The sequence below is a fragment of the Grammomys surdaster genome, unplaced genomic scaffold, assembly GCF_004785775.1.
Source record: "Grammomys surdaster isolate TR1022 unplaced genomic scaffold, NIH_TR_1.0 125852, whole genome shotgun sequence".
Taxonomy (NCBI): Eukaryota; Metazoa; Chordata; class Mammalia; order Rodentia; family Muridae; genus Grammomys; species Grammomys surdaster.
Window position 1 is genome coordinate 974,557 of NW_021620678.1, and position 17,464 is coordinate 992,020.

Consider the following 17,464-nt stretch of genomic DNA (forward strand, 5'->3'; position numbering starts at 1 on the left):
TTGTGTAGCCCTGGCCATCCTGGAACTCATTGTGTAGACCAGGCTAGCCTCAAAAACCTTGCTTTCTTTTTTTGTCGTTGTATGTATGTGTTTAATTTTTTCAAGACAGGGTTTCTTTGTGTAGCCCTGACTGTCCTGGAATTCGATTTGTAGACCAGAGCTGGCTGAGAGACTCGCCTGCCTCTGCTTCCCAAGTGCTGAGATTCAAGGCGTGCGCCACCACCGCCTGGCTTAGTGAAGTTTTCAAAAAGGAAAAAGAACATAGTGGTTATTGGCGAAACTTCGAGTATCACTTCCAGACTCCCCTATAGATAGTGCAGGCCCCACGAATATGCAGTCTATATTGTATTTTAACCTGTTTACAGTATGTCTGTATGTTTGCCTTCTAGTCTTGAGAACAGGGAAGTTTGCAAGTGGAGCTTGTTATCTAATTCTTGTTTGTATTGGGATGGAATCTCTCCAGAGCCCAGGCTAGCTTTCAACTTAGTCTTCCTCCTGAGTGCTTAGGGATTATGGGCATGCACACCTGTAAGACTGATTTTATTCTATTTTATATTTTAAGTAACTATCAGACTCTCTGACAATAGATCCAACTATAGCCCTATCTTTGAGCCCTGCAGTTTTTCTATTCAATATTGGCCTTTTGTTTTCTCTTGAAATGGGGTCTATATTGACCATACTGGCTTGAATCTCAGAATTGCCTGCCTCTGAGACACTTCAGTCAAATCTCCTACCTGAACCACCACTTCCTGAGAATTGGGTCAGTGCTGTAGAATCACATCTAGTTTTGCTTTGGTTCATCGTGCAGGTTTTCTAAGCCCTTCTGTGATTATCTCTCAACAGTACGATATGATTTCGGAGGTTGTGTCATTCCAATGGGTTAAGGAATCTGCACAAAGCCTGCCGATGTATGCTCTCCAAGCCAGCTGCTCTAGTCTGCCTGGCCTTTCAATAATAGTGAGGGAAACACTCAGAGTCAGCAAGGCACAAGCTCCAAAAGAAGTCTCAATTTTGTTTCCTGAGGCAAGGTATAGTCAGCTGTAATCCAGACTGATCCTCCTGCCTCAGCCTCCCCACTGCAGACACAACAGTTGGGGTACCTCTAAACTAATCTCACAAAGTGAGTACTTTGTTTCTCAGGTAGGAGATCTGATTAATGTGTCTCAGAGTGGTGGCATCCCTTTTATAGCAAAATCATACTGAAGGTTTTTACATAATCAGACAACAAGTAGACTTGTGTTCAGCTTTTCATTTTTAATATTTGGTTAAACAAAATACATCTTTGTAAACAAACCCAGCACAAGGCCAACAGAAAAAGGGAATAAAGCAAGAAAAACAAAGCCTAGGGCATCAGGGTCAGGATGCCCCTTCCTTAATAGGAATGGGGCTTTTTGCCCTTGGGCATCAACATGGGTCCCTGTTCCTAAGCACCAGAATTGGATATGAACAGAACCAGCCCTGAAATGCTTAAGCGTCTTTGTACATCCCACTAGCTCCTGGACTCCACGTGCGTGGGACTCATTTGCAGTGCCATTTGCACAGGCCCAAGCAGATCTGTAGGGAGGAGTCTCCTCTTCCCAAGAAATGGCTTACTATCACCGACAGTGCCAATGGACCCAAGGTCCTGCTTGTGACAATCAGCAAGGTCGGCTGTAACTTCTGGCTGGTAGTGATTGGAATGTCATTGTGCAGGGGCAGAGTTCCCCATGGTGCCAAGCAGATCTGTGTAGAAAATGGTGCAGATGACCATGGCTGAGCGCAGTGCAGTAGCCACTTGAGGCCTCTGCTACTTGAATAAAAAACGGCCTTGTTGGATTGAAGATACATGTGCAGAAAAAGTGCTGGTGTAAACATGCACTCCAGTCACAGTGGGGAGACAGCCCCCGCTTCACCCCAGCAAGCTTGCTCAGGATTAACATGCAAGCCCCAGGTAGCTCTGCTGCCAAGGGAGAAGCAGGCCAGTGGGGCAGCTCTCAGACCTGCAGAGACCATGGATCGGTAAGGGCTGGCCAGGTCACCTGCCTTGAAGGCCACCACAGACACATTGGTATGGGGGTATGCTACTTATTTCCCCTCAATTTCCAAAATTACAGGAGAAGAAAATGGTCTAGAACTACTTGAGGTGGGGCAAGCCAACCCTGTTTGTTAAAAATTACACAGACACCAAACCCAGAGGCTCTAGCTTGATGCATACAACCAACCTGAGATTGCTGCCACAGCTCAGGAGCTCAGGACGTGCCTACCGGTCTCAAACCCTGAAGCTTACCTTCATGGCAGTTTCCTCGCCCAACTCTGTCCCAAACTGTGGAATTTGATGTCAGTGCTAGATGTGTTGCTGATTTTTCTAAAATGGGCCAACTGTGAGTACTATCCCTGTTCATTGTCTTTTGCCCTGGAGCCTCCCCAGTCAATGTGAAATGGTAGGGACATAATTGGAGTGACAAGCCACCAGTGACTGCCCTACTGTGGCTTTACCCACAGAGTAGTAGGTATACCTTTCACCATTGTCTTGCTAGAATACTGTGCAATTCACCTACTTTGGAATAGCAGAACTTTTCATTATAAAACTTCAAGGCTGGCTGGGATTTAAAAAGGGCTAAGAGGTGGCATAATGGATTGCAGATGGCATGCGGTGCCACTGCTGGAATCTTGACAGTTTCCTGAGAGACAGTTTTCTAGCTCTGGGTCCTTTGAGCCAGTCACTGGGCTCTGCATGTACTGTGTCCTCAGACCCCATGGTGCCACAGTAGAGAAAAGGGACAGCCTCTCTGTGAGCCTGAACCATCAGTGACACTACAGCAGAACCTGTGTCAAGACCTCATAGAAAGGGGAAAATAATCCAGCCCCCTCAAAGGACCCCCTTTTCAGCTCCCGCTCTGAAATAGCAAAGGGTGTTCAATGGCTTGCCCTAAGTGTTCAGAGCTCCTACCTTCTTCCCCCAGGCACAGACTGCTGGGTGGCTCTGTGACAATCCACACATCTGTCCTATTGCACTGGCAAATCTGAAGGGAAAACCCAATGAGATGTTTGGGGAAGTGGACTGCAGAGGCCACAGCACATCAAAGAGGTCTGGAGGATTGAGGCAGAGGGTCAGGCAGAACTGTCACATGTCAGCCCTCCAGCTCTGATGGGCTTCCACTTCTTCCGGTACCACCAGTAGGAGTTCACAGTTTTTACCTCGCAAATGGTATTTTAGAAATTTCCTATAGAAAAGAGAATAGGCAAGAAGAAATGAGATGCCAGTGAGTTGCAGACTGCAGTTCCAGGACCACTCATTTACCAGAATCCTCCCCATCAGAGATCCACCGGCCTCTGCCCTGCCAAGTGCTGGGATTAAGGGTGTTTCCCAACACCACCATGACAATGTAAAACTCTTAACAGTCACTGGCTCTTTTTTTGTTTGTTTGATTTTTGTTTTTTTTTTTTTTAAACAGGGTTTCTCTGTGTAGCCCTGGCTGTCCTGGAACTCACTCTGTAGACCAGGCTGGCTTTAAACTCAGAAATCCGCCTGCCTCTGGGTCACTGGCTCTTAAGAGACTCCTTGGTCACCCCTCCACTCCTGCTACAATTCCAGTCTCAGTTCCTGCACATTCTCATATATTCCTGTCATTAGTGGCTGCCAGCATGAGGACGAGAACATCACATATTCTAATGGTTACTAAGCTTCAATCAAACCAGCATCAAAGCTAGTGTAAAGCACTTGCCAAGCAAGCCTCAATCTGACAGAGATCCTAGAACCCACGGTGGATGGAAGGAGAGGACCAACTCCTGAAAACTATCCTCTGACCTCATACATGCCTAGGAGCACACAGGCACCTGCACACATACAGTAGATAACAGGAAGAACCTCAGTCACAGGGCTGTAGTCACAGGGTGTAGACGTGACTCGTGCCTTTAATCCCAGCAGAGGTAATCCAGAGGTAAGAGCAGGCAGAAAACGGATCTCTGAGTTTGAGAACAGTCTAGTCTACAGAGGGAGTTCTAGGATAGCCAGGAATACAAACAGGTCACATAGAAACTCAACCCTGTCTGGAATAATGTCATCTTCCTTCCTCTTAACTGGCAGCTGTCTAAGTGGAGAGGTGACAGTGTCAGTCCCACCAAACCAGAAAGCTAGAATCACAGGATGTGAAACCTGTTCATCAAAGGGATAGAGTCCTAATTAAGCCCCAAACCCTATGATTCCAAGGGAACAGGGAGAGGATTCCGGGACACAGGAATTTCATTTCCTTTGTCAAATAATCAGAGGAGCCCAACTTCCCCAGCATGCCAGACTAAAAGCCCAGCAGCCCAGCCTTGTAGGGTCACCTGAGCTCACTCTCTCCTCCAATCCACTCTGGCATCTTGAGTTTGGAGTCAAGGTTGTAGTAGGCTCCTCCCACCTCACGAACACAGATCCAGTGCTGCCTTTTGAGAGGCAACTTGAGTGGACCCCAGCACAAGCTGGAGGGCAGGTTCATGATGAAGCCCATGACGTTAGTAAGGGCAATGACACCCACGTCCCTGCAGAAGAGAAAAGGTGTCAGGCTCTGGGGCAGCCACACTCCATGGTTGTCCCCATTCACTTGGATTTGGAACCACAGCCTGTTCTTGATGGCAAATCAAATTTGGTTTCTACCTGCGCTTGTCCCACCAAACAGCTTCATAGCCTTTGGTTTGAAGGGCTGCCATAATGACATTCACATCATAGTTCCCATTTCCCAGCATGCTCTTCTTGTGGGGTGTCACCATAGTGTTCGGAGACAGCCTACAAATGTAAAAGGAAACATTTATTAGGCTTGTTGATCTGCCCAGCCTTCCCAGGCTTATACGCCAGAAAAGCACTTGACAGCACTGCCCTGGAAACTGATTCCCTCAGCAGAACAGCCTCACAGGTTTCTTTCCACCCAAGCATTGCATCCCTGGCTCCTGTAGCCTAGAGATCACCTCTCTTGACGCAAAACTACTGAGGAAGGCAGAGACCTATCTGGCCTTCTGAGGAGTGTTACAGTGAAGAGAGTCACCACGATCCTCGGAGGCACTGGCCTCCTGTCGATGCAGCACTCTACTGCTGATGTTCTGCTTGGACACAAACCTTATAATAAATCACTGGCAAAGCTGGGCGTGCTGGAGGCACACAGCTATAATTCTAGCACTCAGGAGGCAGAAGCAAGGCAGGTCTTTGAGTTCAAGTCCAACCTCATCTACTTAGTGAGTTGTAGCCAGTGGGAACTACAGAGTGAGACCTTTACTATAAAGGCAAAATGCACTAGTAATTGGTATGTGCTGTTTTAAATGGCACAGGTAGTAACTGTTATTCCTGCTGTTTGCAATTTATATGCTGTAAGGTCTGTACTTTCATAATCATTAACTATTCAGAGGTGTGTAGTGGCTGAGACAGACAACATAACTGCATGAACTAGAGCCAAATGAAAGGCAATAAAGAGTAATGAAGCCTGTATTACACTGGAATGTAGAACCCTATAGTCAGTGTGCATGTGTGTGTATGCCTGTGTGTACCCTGAACAAAAGTAACATTAAAAGCACAAAAGATCAATTGGGGAAAAAAACCTTTACAGGCAGAAACAAGTGAATGTCTGAGTTTGAGGCCAGTCTGGTCTACAGAGCAAGTTCTAGGACCCACACACACACACACAGCTTTCAACTGAGGTTCCCACACTAGCTCAGGCTGGCCTGGAAATCAAGATCCCCTTGCCTCATCTCCAGAGTGCCAAGATTATGGGTATACAGCACCCCACTATGCCAAGCCCTTTCTTTTTATTGCTCCTTTTAGCAATTCCATTTTCCAGCAAGGCCTGTGCTGAGAACATTCCCAAGCTGATTACTTTGTTTCCACAGTCCTGACAAGCCAGCAGATGAGAAAGGCCATTTGACTGGAGGAGGGTCAATGTGTCTATTTGTTGGTGGTGGGTTTTGTTAATTCGTTTGTTCATTTGGTTTTGAGACAGGGTCCCTCTACATAGCCCTGGCTGTCTGGGAACTCAAAGAACTCTTGCTTGAAATAAAATAAAAATCTTCTTCAAGCATTAGCACCCATGTTGATCTGGGGTGGGTGTTAGCAACACTACAGCCTCACCCATAACAAGCAAACACTATGCGAACTGACCCATATCACATACCCCATTCATCAAAAATAAAACATGCCCTAACACAGTTGAAAACTCTCCAGTTGCAAGGGACAGTGGTGCATGCCTGTGATCTCAACAATCAGGAGTCTCTGAGGCAAGAATGCTGAGAGTTCCAGGCCAGCCTGGACTACAGTGTGAAACCGAGTCTCAAAAACCAAAAAGAGGATGGAGGATGACCCAGCACTTACACAGTGGCTCAAACTCATCAGTAACTACAGTTTCAGGGCATCTGAAGCCCTTCCCTGGCCTCCACGAGCAGTGGACACAATAGGACGAAAGCATACATGCAGCCAAAACAGCCATACCCTAAATAGACCAGGTAGACCAGGCTGGCCTCAAACTCACAGAAACCCACCTGCCTCCGACTCCTCAGCGCTAGGATTAAAGGCGTGGGCCACCATACTGGCATACTGGGCACTGCAGGGATTTAGGGTTGAAGAGTTGGCTCGGGTTAAGGAAGACCCAGGTTTGATTCCAAGCAGTCATGTGATAGCTCATAACAATCTGTAATTCCAGTTCCTAGAGATCCAATGCCTTCTGGCCTCTGCTGGCACCAGGCACATATATGGTACACAAACATACATGTAGGTAAAATACCCTTCACTTTAAAATTTCCCCTGACTGATGTCTTTAATTATTTTCATACAATATATTTTGATCACATTCTCTTCTCCCCTAGCTCCTGTCAGATCCTTCTCACCTCCCTAATCACTCAACTTCATGGTTTTTCTCTCAAAAAACAGCAACAAAAGGAAAATCAAACCAGAAAGAAAGATTGAAAAAAAAAACTACTATACAAAAAAATGCAAATAGTCTGTTTTATAGTGGCCAACTGCTCCTGACCATGGGGCCTACCCTGAGTGTGGCTGATATACCTAGTGACAATCACTGGAGAAAATTAATATCACCACTTTACACATTTAAAAATAATAGTAACATTGAAGAAGGGCTCACCTGCTCATCTCCAGAGCAAAGGTGCCATTTCCCCACACATGAAGCAAGTACCACTGACTTCTGACATCCATCACTAGGGTGGCTGCCTTAGTAAGTGTCTTGAGTTAAGCCTCACAGAAAGAGGTATGAGTTCATTCTATGTAAATATAAAAGCCTGAGGCATGGGGCTGGAGAGATGTCTCATGAGCCGGGACTGCTTGCTCTCCTGGAAAACCTGAGTGGATCCCAAGATCTACCTCAGGCAGCTCACAACCATCCAACTGTAGCTCCTAGAGATCTGATGCCTCTAGGTTCTACAGGCACCTGTACACATACCTTTTTTTTTTTTTCCAGAGCTGAGGACCGAACCCAGGGCCTTGCGCTTGCTAGGCAAGCACTCTACCACTGAGCTAAAACCCCAACCTCTCACATACTTTTTTTTTTTAATGTGCCTTTTTCTTTTCTGCTTCAAGTCCCATACCCCCAATTACCCAGAAAGCCCAGGATTGGTCACCTGAACAAGAAATCTCAAAAAGAAAAGCCAGCCCAAGATTAACAGGTTCCCTCCAAGAGGACCCACAATCTGGATGCTAGTGTCTCTACTCAGAATATGTTAGTAAAACCTGGCATAGAATAAGGTTACACAAGGAAGTAGTAACCTGCCGAGAGGAGCTTTCTGCAATAGGATACTCTCCTAACAGACCAGGCTAAATAAAACGGGTGTTTGTTGGCCTTGTCAAAGAGCTCCTTCCTGGCTTGGCAGTGGTGGGGCATAACTTTAATTTCAGCACTTAGGAGGCAGAGGCAGGCAAATCTCTATGAGTTTGAGGCCACCCTGGTCTACAGAGCAAGTTTCAGGACAGCCAGACCCACACAGAAAAACCCTGTCTCAAAAAAACAAAAAAGAAAACAGAAAAGAAAAAAGCACCTTCTGGCAGGCATCTGGAAACTGGGTACCAGTATGGCAGAAAGCAGCCCTACTTGGGCCATGATTGTGGATGATCCATCCATCCATTCATTTATGTGTCTGTCTGTCTGTCCGTTTGCTTATTTTGAGACAGGGTTTCTCTGTGTAGATCTGGCTGTTCTGGAACTCACTTTGTAGAACAAACTGGCCTTGAACACAAAGAGATCTTCCTGCCTCTGCTTTCCTAGTGCTGGGATTAAAAGTGTGTACTACTACACTCAGATAAAAATAAATATTTATTTTAATTCTAAAGTTAGGTGGTGATTTTTTTTATATATATATAAAAGGTTTCATGTAGCCTGAGCTAGATTCAAAGTCACTATTTAGCTGAAGATAACTTAAACTCCTGATCCTCCTGTTTCCAACTCCCAGGTGCTGGAAGTGCCAGGTGTGGGCCACTCCACATACACGTTTGGTGATTTGAACCAACTTGGCCATGAACGCTAACAGCTGACAAAACTAAGCTCAAACCTGGGTTCATACAAATTCACTAAAGGTTAGCCAACTCCAAGTCCCACCCTACTCAACCTGCTGCTGTCCTCTCCAAAGGGCAAAGTACACTTCAGGCACTAAAACTATGTGGCCTTCAGTAGTTGAACCTACTTCTGACTACAAGCTGAATCCCACAGCTTCTTCAGACTCAACCTCACATGGTCTCTTCCACAGAATCCTTCCTGATTCTATGAAAACAAAGGGAGACTCAGGACCACACATAATACCAATTTATCCAAATATCACCGACACTAATTTACTGAAGAATTCATCTGGCGTACATGCAAGCAAACAGTAAGTCCTGAAACCTTTTTAGTACTCTCTCTCAGCCAGACATTGACATCTAATAAATATGCCCAGAATGGTCGATGTTGACACGGGGCTGTTGTCTAGAACCTGGGAGGTGGAGGCCCGATGATCAGAAACTCACGATCATACGATCATCTTCTAATACATAACCAGTCTGGACTACGAGATCTCCTTTCAAAGAAATCCCAAATCGATCAATGTAGGGATTGCTAACAACAATTTCCATTCCATTCTACAGAGCTAGTTGTCTGGTCCCAAGAAATCTCTTTTCCCAAAGTCTGGCATTTAGACAAAGCCAGCAAACCCCAAACCCACCACCCCCAACCCTGGTCTTGGAAAAATAGCTTCTACCTGTTAAAAATAAGCATTCTCCTTATCCTGGCAAAAGGGGCCTCCCACTAATATATATGCCCATGGTGTCTATTAGCAGATGAGGGTCTATGCTAGCTTCTAGGCTCCTTCACTCTCTAGTCAACAAGTTCTTGTTACACCCTAGTTTACAGACTACTTTCCTCCTAGGTACCTGTTTTCCTTAAAGCCCTAGAAATCCCCCCCCCCCAAACTCTGTCATTTCTGCTTTTCTGAGAGACAGCTAGGAGGTTTGGAATAAACTTTTTCTTTATCCATGAAACAGCTATTTTGCACCCACTTTTATTCACCCATGGTCATTTGAAGATGAGGGGTTGTCTACTCCATTATCTGCTCCCTGTCCGACAAAAGTCCTTTCTTCTACTTTAAGGCTAACTGGCTGCCCAACTAGGCTAGCTGCTTCATGGGTGTTATCATTTAATCCTTTCACAATCTTTAGATACTGTAAACAAGGAAGCTGAGGTGCAAAGGTTACAGCGACTTGCACAGTCACGCACAGCTAGTCAGAGGCACAGGGAGGATCCAGCCTGTAGACAATACTGAATAGCTTGCTCAGGACTACTTCCCCACGCTGGTCCAGCAGAGCCTCTTGGGTACAGTGGCTGCTGCTTAGGACTGCCTTGCCAATTGCCACAGACATCCTGGAGCTTGCAGCAAGCCTCTTCTGTTCGCCATTACAAACATGAGGTGGGGGTCTCTAAGGTGGGCTCTAGCCTAGGTCACCACTAATGTCCTGAGTCCACTCCAAAGTTACTACTGGGCCTGCTATTGTGGTGACAGGGACTTTAATGAAGAGGGAAAAGGAGGGATGAAGGAAGAGACTGAATCAATTTTTTCTCCATTCTTTCTTTCATCAGAATTTCCTGATGTTTCTAAAGGAAACACAGCTCATAGGAATAGGTAAGTATCAGCTATTCCCATCATGGGTTGGATGAGCTACTCCAATCCCAGGACCCAGGGTTGGTTCCCAGAACCCACATGGCTGCTGACCACCACCTGCAACTCCAGTTCCAGAGGATCCAACACATGTATGTAGTCCAAAAACATTCATACCGGCAAAACACCTAGACGCATAAAATCAAATGCCACTGCAAGCTGAGGGGGTACAGTGGCAGAACACTCATGAGCATGCGTAAGGCCGTGAGTTCAATCCTCTGAGTGCACCTCAAAGCCCTTTATTTTCTACATTTATATGGATACATGGTACAGGGTACGAGGTGAAATACACGCTGATGACGTGTGTCCACCATTGGAGACAGTTTCTCCTGGATCAAGCCTCAGTCACATCTGATTCCTTCCCTCCCTGCCTGCTTGTTGCTAATCAGCATTAGCTTGGTTCTAAATTCTTAACTCATTTCTATTCCGAGCATGAGTCATCTTGTCTCCACACTCTCTTCAGACTCCACCCTGCTTTTGGATTTCTCCTCCTTTAACTGGCTAGAACGCCACTGCTAGGATGAACTTCCTCTCAACAAACAGCTCTTATCCACACTGTCCTCGTCTCTGCCCCTCATGAGCCACAGTCTAAAACCAGCATGGGTCACTCTGTCAGTTTTCTTCTCTCTGAATGCCAGTTTCTAAGGAGACCGTCTTTTCATTTCTAAACTGCTCCATTGTCTGTGACTCTCTCTGCGCCTCAGGTCCATGGACAGCCCTGAGGTGTCCTGCTCAGCTTGTCTTCTCTACAACGCCTCCTAGGACCTGGCACACTGCAAGGCTAGTCATCTCTCTCTCACCTCTACCTCCATTTTCTCCAGATTCTTTACATACGTTTAGGAGAAGGGTCCCTCCTTATCCATACAGAACCTTTACAAGTAAAAATGCTCTATAATAGAACTCCTTTTCTGGAATTTTCTTACTGGTCAGCCTGTACTGTGCTGACCGGGAACACAGAAGTATACCACACTTTGCAAAAGCTTCAAGAGGAACAGAGCCCAGGTCCCACATGGTGATTGGAAGATATTTAGCATCTTCCATTCAGGAAAAACATATCTGAGAGATGCCCAATTTTCCACAAACATTGAAAGCCCAGACTCCCAATCTTGCTGACTTACGAGTCAGAAAGGCAGCTACTCAAGTTCCTGCTTCTCTGAATTTTCCAGTCTGCAGCAAGAAGCCAGGAGGAGCCCTTTGGAGGCGGGCCTTGGAGCTATAAAACTTGGCAGGAATCTGGCCACTAACACATACAAATTCTACATTCTAATTTCTTCATCTGTAATAATAGTAAACAATAGTGCCTACCTCCTAAGCTGGGTGTGAGGGCTCAGCTGCTGCACAAAGAGTCCTCAGAATGGTGCAAGGAGTTGGTTTGTTACTGTCTCATTAACTCCCTTGTCAGTCCAGGAACCAAACTCGCAGAGGTCAGAATCTGTCAACCTGAGTATGACTACCTACATACAACCTGACATTAATTTACTGGTGGTAAAACTAAGTAAACTCATCAACGCAGTCCTGGTTCCCCAGGCCACTGCTAAGGTTGCTCTAAGATGGTTAGTACACACTACCAAGTACCAAGCACACTCAGTGTTCATGTCAAGCATTCCCTTCTCCCTGGTTATAGATGAGAAAACAATTCAAGCTACACAGAAGAAACATTAACAGTTGTCCAAAGGGAAGTAGAAGCCTGGGCCCTCCTTTCTGTCACATGACTGGGTGGTGAAAGACACCTTTTTTTTTTTGGTTTTTGGAGACAAGGTTTCTCTGTGTAGCCCTGGCTGTCCTGGAACTCACTCTGTAGACCAGGCTAGCCTCAAACTCTCGAACTCAGAAATCCGCCTGCCTCTGCCTCCCAAGTGCTGGGATTAAAAGCATCAAAGGCGTGTGCCGCCACCACCCGGGGAAAGACACCTTTTCTTATCTCCTAGAGCTTCATCTTCTGAGGAATGAACTGTACTTACATGAAGCAAACGGCACATCTTCCCTGCTACCCTCTGATCTTTAACTGGCACTGAAAAGTAATTGCTCTTATTGTAGTTCTGTAAGAGCACTCAGGATACAGCCCTTCTCAGACTCCTACAGTTCTTGCAAGATAAGTGGTCCACACTTATGCTTACAAATCACCCTAAACATTCTAGCTGTAACTGACATTGCTGTGCAAAAGCTATTTCATATCCAAATGAGGACCATCAAGAGGTCCTCTGGGACCCCAGTAAAGCATCCTTGCACTTTCTCTGTCCTGAGGTCTTTTCCAGTTGGAGATGTAAGACAGGCTCACTGTCAAAGCTGCCATGGATTTCAGTCATGTTGCTGGGTAGAGTCAGACACTACAGAACTAATTCTCAAGGCCCTTGGTAAAAGACTTCAAAAACCTAGGCAATGGGCATAAAACTGCACCCTGACCACTTGTGGAGTGGCATATTTGTTCTATGGAGTCCATCATTTTTCTTTTGGGGAGGCTGTGCTAGGGACTGCACATAGGACCCCCTACGTAATGTGCAAGCACTCCATCACTGAACGTCACAGCAGCCCCACAAGTCATCACACAGCAGGAGGAGAGATCTGGAGTCTGCTCTAATCACACTGTGGCTGTTCAGAAGCTGCTCTGAACAAATTACTTGACCTTTCTGTTCATTTCTCTATCAGTAAAATGACCGTGAGGAAAGTCATACAGAACAATGTATGAAGGACACCATGGGCAGCATATGGCCCCAGAACAGCTAAGCATTGTGGGTACACTTTTCTTGTGATGCCCATCATGGCCCACCTTTGGTAACAGACGGCTGAATGTCGATGTATTTTGTGTCCCTCCTAGACTGTAAACTCCTTGGTGGCAGGGTTTGGAAGGGAGGCATTATAGCAGTGACCACCAGTGGAGATACGACCCTGAACTCAATCCTGAGTCCAAAGCTTGTTGGGTTATTTGTAGGAAACTAACACAGAGCCCTGTCTTCATAACACAATGGGAATAACACATGCGACACGGAGTCCCCTGTCTGACCACATCCGTGGAGACAGCACAACTGCGGTTAGTCACAACAGATGGACCGTAGACTGATTATCTCCTATTCCTGTGTTCCTTATTCCTGCCGACAGCACCTTAATTCCAAACCTGGAGGTTTGAAGGTTTCTGTCCCTGAGACATCGAACCACCCACACAAATTCAGAAATACCAAGAAATGGAGATCAAGATGCCAAGCCCTACCTCTGGAAAATCTCCTGCAGCGTTTCCCGCGTGAAGGCGTTGCTGTCCTGGAAGACGTTGTTGAGGGCGTGAAGAGCACAGAGCTCCCTGCGCTGCTTCTCATGGTAGATTTGTGGGGGTGCTGCCTGGGGGAGCTCCAAGGATTCCGATTTGGCCTTGTCTCCTTTCCATGGCACGCAACTCATGTTTTTCGATTCAGGTTCCAGGCAGAGCCGATAAACGCCCCGCTCCTTTCCTCCTGAGGAAAGTCTAGGTTTCTCTGTCTTCAGATTCCTGAGGTTCACCTATTCTCTGGTGTCCATGATTTATGCTTTGTCACTGAAGGTTGAAATCAAAAGGGACCAAAAAACAAAAAAAACAAAAAAAAAACTACCTTTTCTGTCTTCTCGATAGAAAAAAAAATAACTTTTGGATTAGTTTATTTAGCCAACACTTTCAAAGTGCAGAATTAACAAAGAAAAAAGGAAACATATAAAACGCAGGATTCCTCCCTTTCGCTACCTTCCCCTCCCACCTCCTTTGGAAAAAAAGGAAACACCACGCTTTCCTGGCTGTGTTTTCCTCTCTGCAGATGCCAACTAGGCCTCAATGCAGGAGGGCAGAGCCGAATGGGTCACATCGCTCCTTTTCTTCCATTTCGTCCGAATCACAACGCCACAGGCTCCGAAGACCCGGCTGAGTGGTGGAGAAAGGGCTCAATGCCGAGAGCTAGCGAGGACCGGAGGGCGTGCGGTCACGGGCCGCGCGGGGGCTCTGGGGGTAGCGCTCCATGCTCGCCGGCGCGCTGGCGGACTCGGCCCAGCGGAGGAGCCGCTTCGCCTCGGAGCGGGCGGAGCCGCGGAAGGGGAACGGCGGCCCGGGCGCCGCCGCGGGGAGGTCCCGCCTTGGCCCGCGAGGGTGCGGCCGGACGCCTTGCCTCGCCCGGTGCAGCCCTGGCTCACCGGGCTGGCCGTCCCCGCCGCGACCTCCTGCTGTCGCGTGAGGCAAGCTCGGGCTCCCTCCCGAGGCCTGCCCGGCGGGGACCGCTCGTCGGCCCTACGCCGCCACCTGGAGCCTGCGGGCCGTCACCTGGGCCGCGCGCGGACGAGCCCGAGGCAGAGCGGGCGGGCACGCGCACCTGAGCCCGACGTCAGCGGCGTTCACTCGGCGCGCGCCCCAGACACGCCCCCGCGCTGACCCCGCCTGCCAACCTCGCGTCACCCCTGACGTTATGTGACGTAACCGGCGCGGACTGTTGGTGGGGGTGGAGGGTCGCCTGGCGCTAGTAGTTCGCGGAGCCGTTGTGCAGGGCTGTGGGGCTCCGCGATAGCGGGGAAGGTGGACTGTCGCTTTACCGCAGCTTCGCCCCGCCGCCCACTCCCGCCTGGACGCCGCAGGACCCTGCTCCGGGCGGTGTGCTTTCTTGAGCCAGGGCAGCGGCTGTCCTGGCCCACTTACGTTCACCGGATTTCCAAACACTTACCGAAGCGGTCGGGCATAATCTTGGTTGGTGAACACGACCGCCTCCAGTTTTCTTTGAGAGTTGAGGGCAGGAGTCTCGCCGGGAGTCATATTTCAAATGGAAACTAGAGTTCTATTTCAGATCCTTGGTGTCATATTCCCCTTCACTGCACACAAGCCACTGCCCTTTTGCTCAGCAACCTTCTCCTGATGGCTGTCACAAGCCTTCCTTTTTGTGTTTTCTTTTCCCTTCCGATCCTTCTTTTTAGACGTGTGTGTGTGTGTTCTCTAGTCCAAGTGCACTTTCTTCTCCCCCCCACCCCGCTTTGGTTTTTCCAGATAGGATTTCTCTGTGTAGCCCCTGGCTGTCCTAGAACTCACTCTGTAGACCAGGCTAGCCTCAAACTCAGAAATCCGCCTGCCTCTGCCTCCCAAGTGCTGGGATTAAAAGTGTGTGCCACCACTGCCCGGCTAGATTTGCACTTTCAAAGTGAAGGTTTCTTTAATCCTCAAGACCACCTCAATCAACAGTGTTGGACAACATATCTGACAGATTACCACGTGATAGGGAGTTCTCTGCCTCTACCTAGACTATTGACTTATCTTAATTTGTGTGTGTATGTGTAATTTGTAAACTACCAATCTGTTACAGTGTATTTACATAGGATTTATCTTCTAGGGACTTTCTGTTCAATCAGAATTATTGTAAACATTTTACATATATTAATTAGCTGATGAGTAATTAATTACTGCCAAGAAAATTAGACATTTTTCTTTTTCAGGGAGAAAGCTGAAGCCCAAAGAAGTTGGTCAAGTTGTTTAAAATCACTATGTCTGTACTGAATTAAGGGTTTGAGCTTGGGCCAAACTTTTCGGAATGAGAATGTAAAGATGGAGAGAGAATTACCTCTCAACTGTTACTTTTTATGTTTATTCTCCAAGTCATTCAATTTGAAAAACAAGTACTAGAAAGTATATCCTTTCTAGGCAAAATCCTATAGTGAGAAGGACATTCTTTTCCCCCAGTCAGATATCAATATATTCTGAAATTGAATTCTTTCTGATCATACAATGTTTAATAGCAATCGAAGCAATAGAGTTAATACAACCGGCAACTCTGATCATTCCCAGACAAACAGTGAGCAACCTCCAGTTGAATTCTTAATACTTGGATATACTGTCAGAGTCCACAAATAAAGGGTTACAGTCCACAAGACTACCGCTCACTTTAGATGTCAGGACTCCGAATCTCTGGGACTGGAGAAACGGCTCAGAGGTTCAGAGCACTGACAGGTTTTCCAGAAGACCTGGATTGGATTTCCAGTATCCGTATGGAGACTAGCAATTGTCTGTGACTCTAATCCAAAACGGTTCTGGTGCCCCATCTAGACTCTACAGGCCCTGCACAAAGGTGGCACACACACACACCATACTCACAAAAATAAGTCTCAATAAAAATAAATCAAGACCAGATTTCCAGCAGCATCTGTTCAAAGACTTGGTGGTACGTAGTTGAAAATGAGATTAAGAATCTGCTGCTCAGACTCCCTGAATTAGGGAGGCTTTTCCTTGTTCACTATGTACATTCTGTGGTCCAATCCCTAAATTTCCCGTACTTTCTCAGACAGCTGCTCTTTTTTTATCTATTACCAGGACGAGTGGTCAGGTCCAGCCAGCATAATTAGACCTTGGTAAAACCTAGAATTCACCTAGCAAAGTTTAGGTTTCTCAGACATTTGAAACTGGAGTTTCAGGCACACGGATGGCATTTTTTGGACTGGGTCTTTCCACTAGTGACAACTGAAAAAATAAGCCACAAGAAACTACCTTGATAAATCCTAGACCTGTGGCTCAACTGTTCACCAAAAACGTGGTGAGGGGATTTACGCCGGTGTTTGGGCTGTGATCTTTTCCTTTCTGTTCACTCAATTGCTCTCCGAGGAGTCAATGAATGGAGCTCCCTAAGGTCAGCGTTTAATTAATTGTCTTGGTTTGGCTGCTATAATATCACAACTCCTGGAATACATAGCATCGATTCTACTATAAAAATTGCCTTGCGCATGCCAGGACGCCGGACATAGTATTGCAACAATTGCCTTCAATCAATCGGCGTGCCAGGCTCATTTTGCAGTTTACTATCTGGGTGTGTGGCGGCCAGACGCGTGGGACTTAGGGAGGACAAGATTGGGTCCCGCCCTTGTCCATCATTCTGAGGCTCTAGGCGGGACTGTTTTGCAGTATGATTTGGAAGCTGGCCCCGCCTCTGGAAAGTGAGGGGGGCTGAAGGGGGGAGAAAAAGCATGGATGTCTCTTTTCATTGGCTTGTTGTCAAGTCAGTCAAACCTCTGCTTCGCTCCCGTTGGCGAGAAGGATCTAGGCAGGTAGCGTGCACGCTGTGTTGGCCACACCCGAGGTGGGACCAAGGCTGCAGACCACTACGACGTTTGTTGTTGGGGTTTGGGTCTCATTAATTATTCATTAAAGTATTTGAGAGAGCTGCAGCGATTGGTAGCTGAGAGACTGGGTTGGCTGTGTCTCTGCTAGAGATACGCGACACCCTCGGGAGGCGGGGAAAGCTGTGCATAAATTATTCCTACAAGAAGGGCGGGGCTAAGCATAAATTAGTTAAATGAGCCAGGGAGGGAGGGCGGGCGGCCGGCTGCGAATTAGCCTAAGTTCTTAAAG

General features: G+C 47.1%; 1 protein-coding gene and 1 long non-coding RNA gene across 2 annotated transcripts; one reads left to right on the plus strand and one right to left on the minus strand.

The window, feature by feature from the left end:
• Window positions 1-1,234: 1,234 nt before the first annotated feature.
• On the minus strand, window positions 1,235-14,088 carry Josd1 (Josephin domain containing 1). The gene is made up of 4 exons (XM_028789949.1): window positions 13,340-14,088; window positions 4,619-4,747; window positions 4,309-4,503; window positions 1,235-3,203 (listed from the first exon to the last, which is right to left on the minus strand). Exons 1-4 carry the CDS (start codon window positions 13,522-13,524, stop codon window positions 3,104-3,106), a joined length of 609 nt encoding a protein of 202 aa, XP_028645782.1. The 5' UTR covers window positions 13,525-14,088; the 3' UTR covers window positions 1,235-3,103.
• LOC114640873 lies at window positions 8,580-13,711 on the plus strand. Its single transcript, XR_003714215.1, has 3 exons — window positions 8,580-8,814; window positions 10,056-10,226; window positions 13,231-13,711. It is a non-coding gene; the product is annotated as an uncharacterized LOC114640873 (long non-coding RNA).
• Window positions 14,089-17,464: the final 3,376 nt, after the last annotated feature.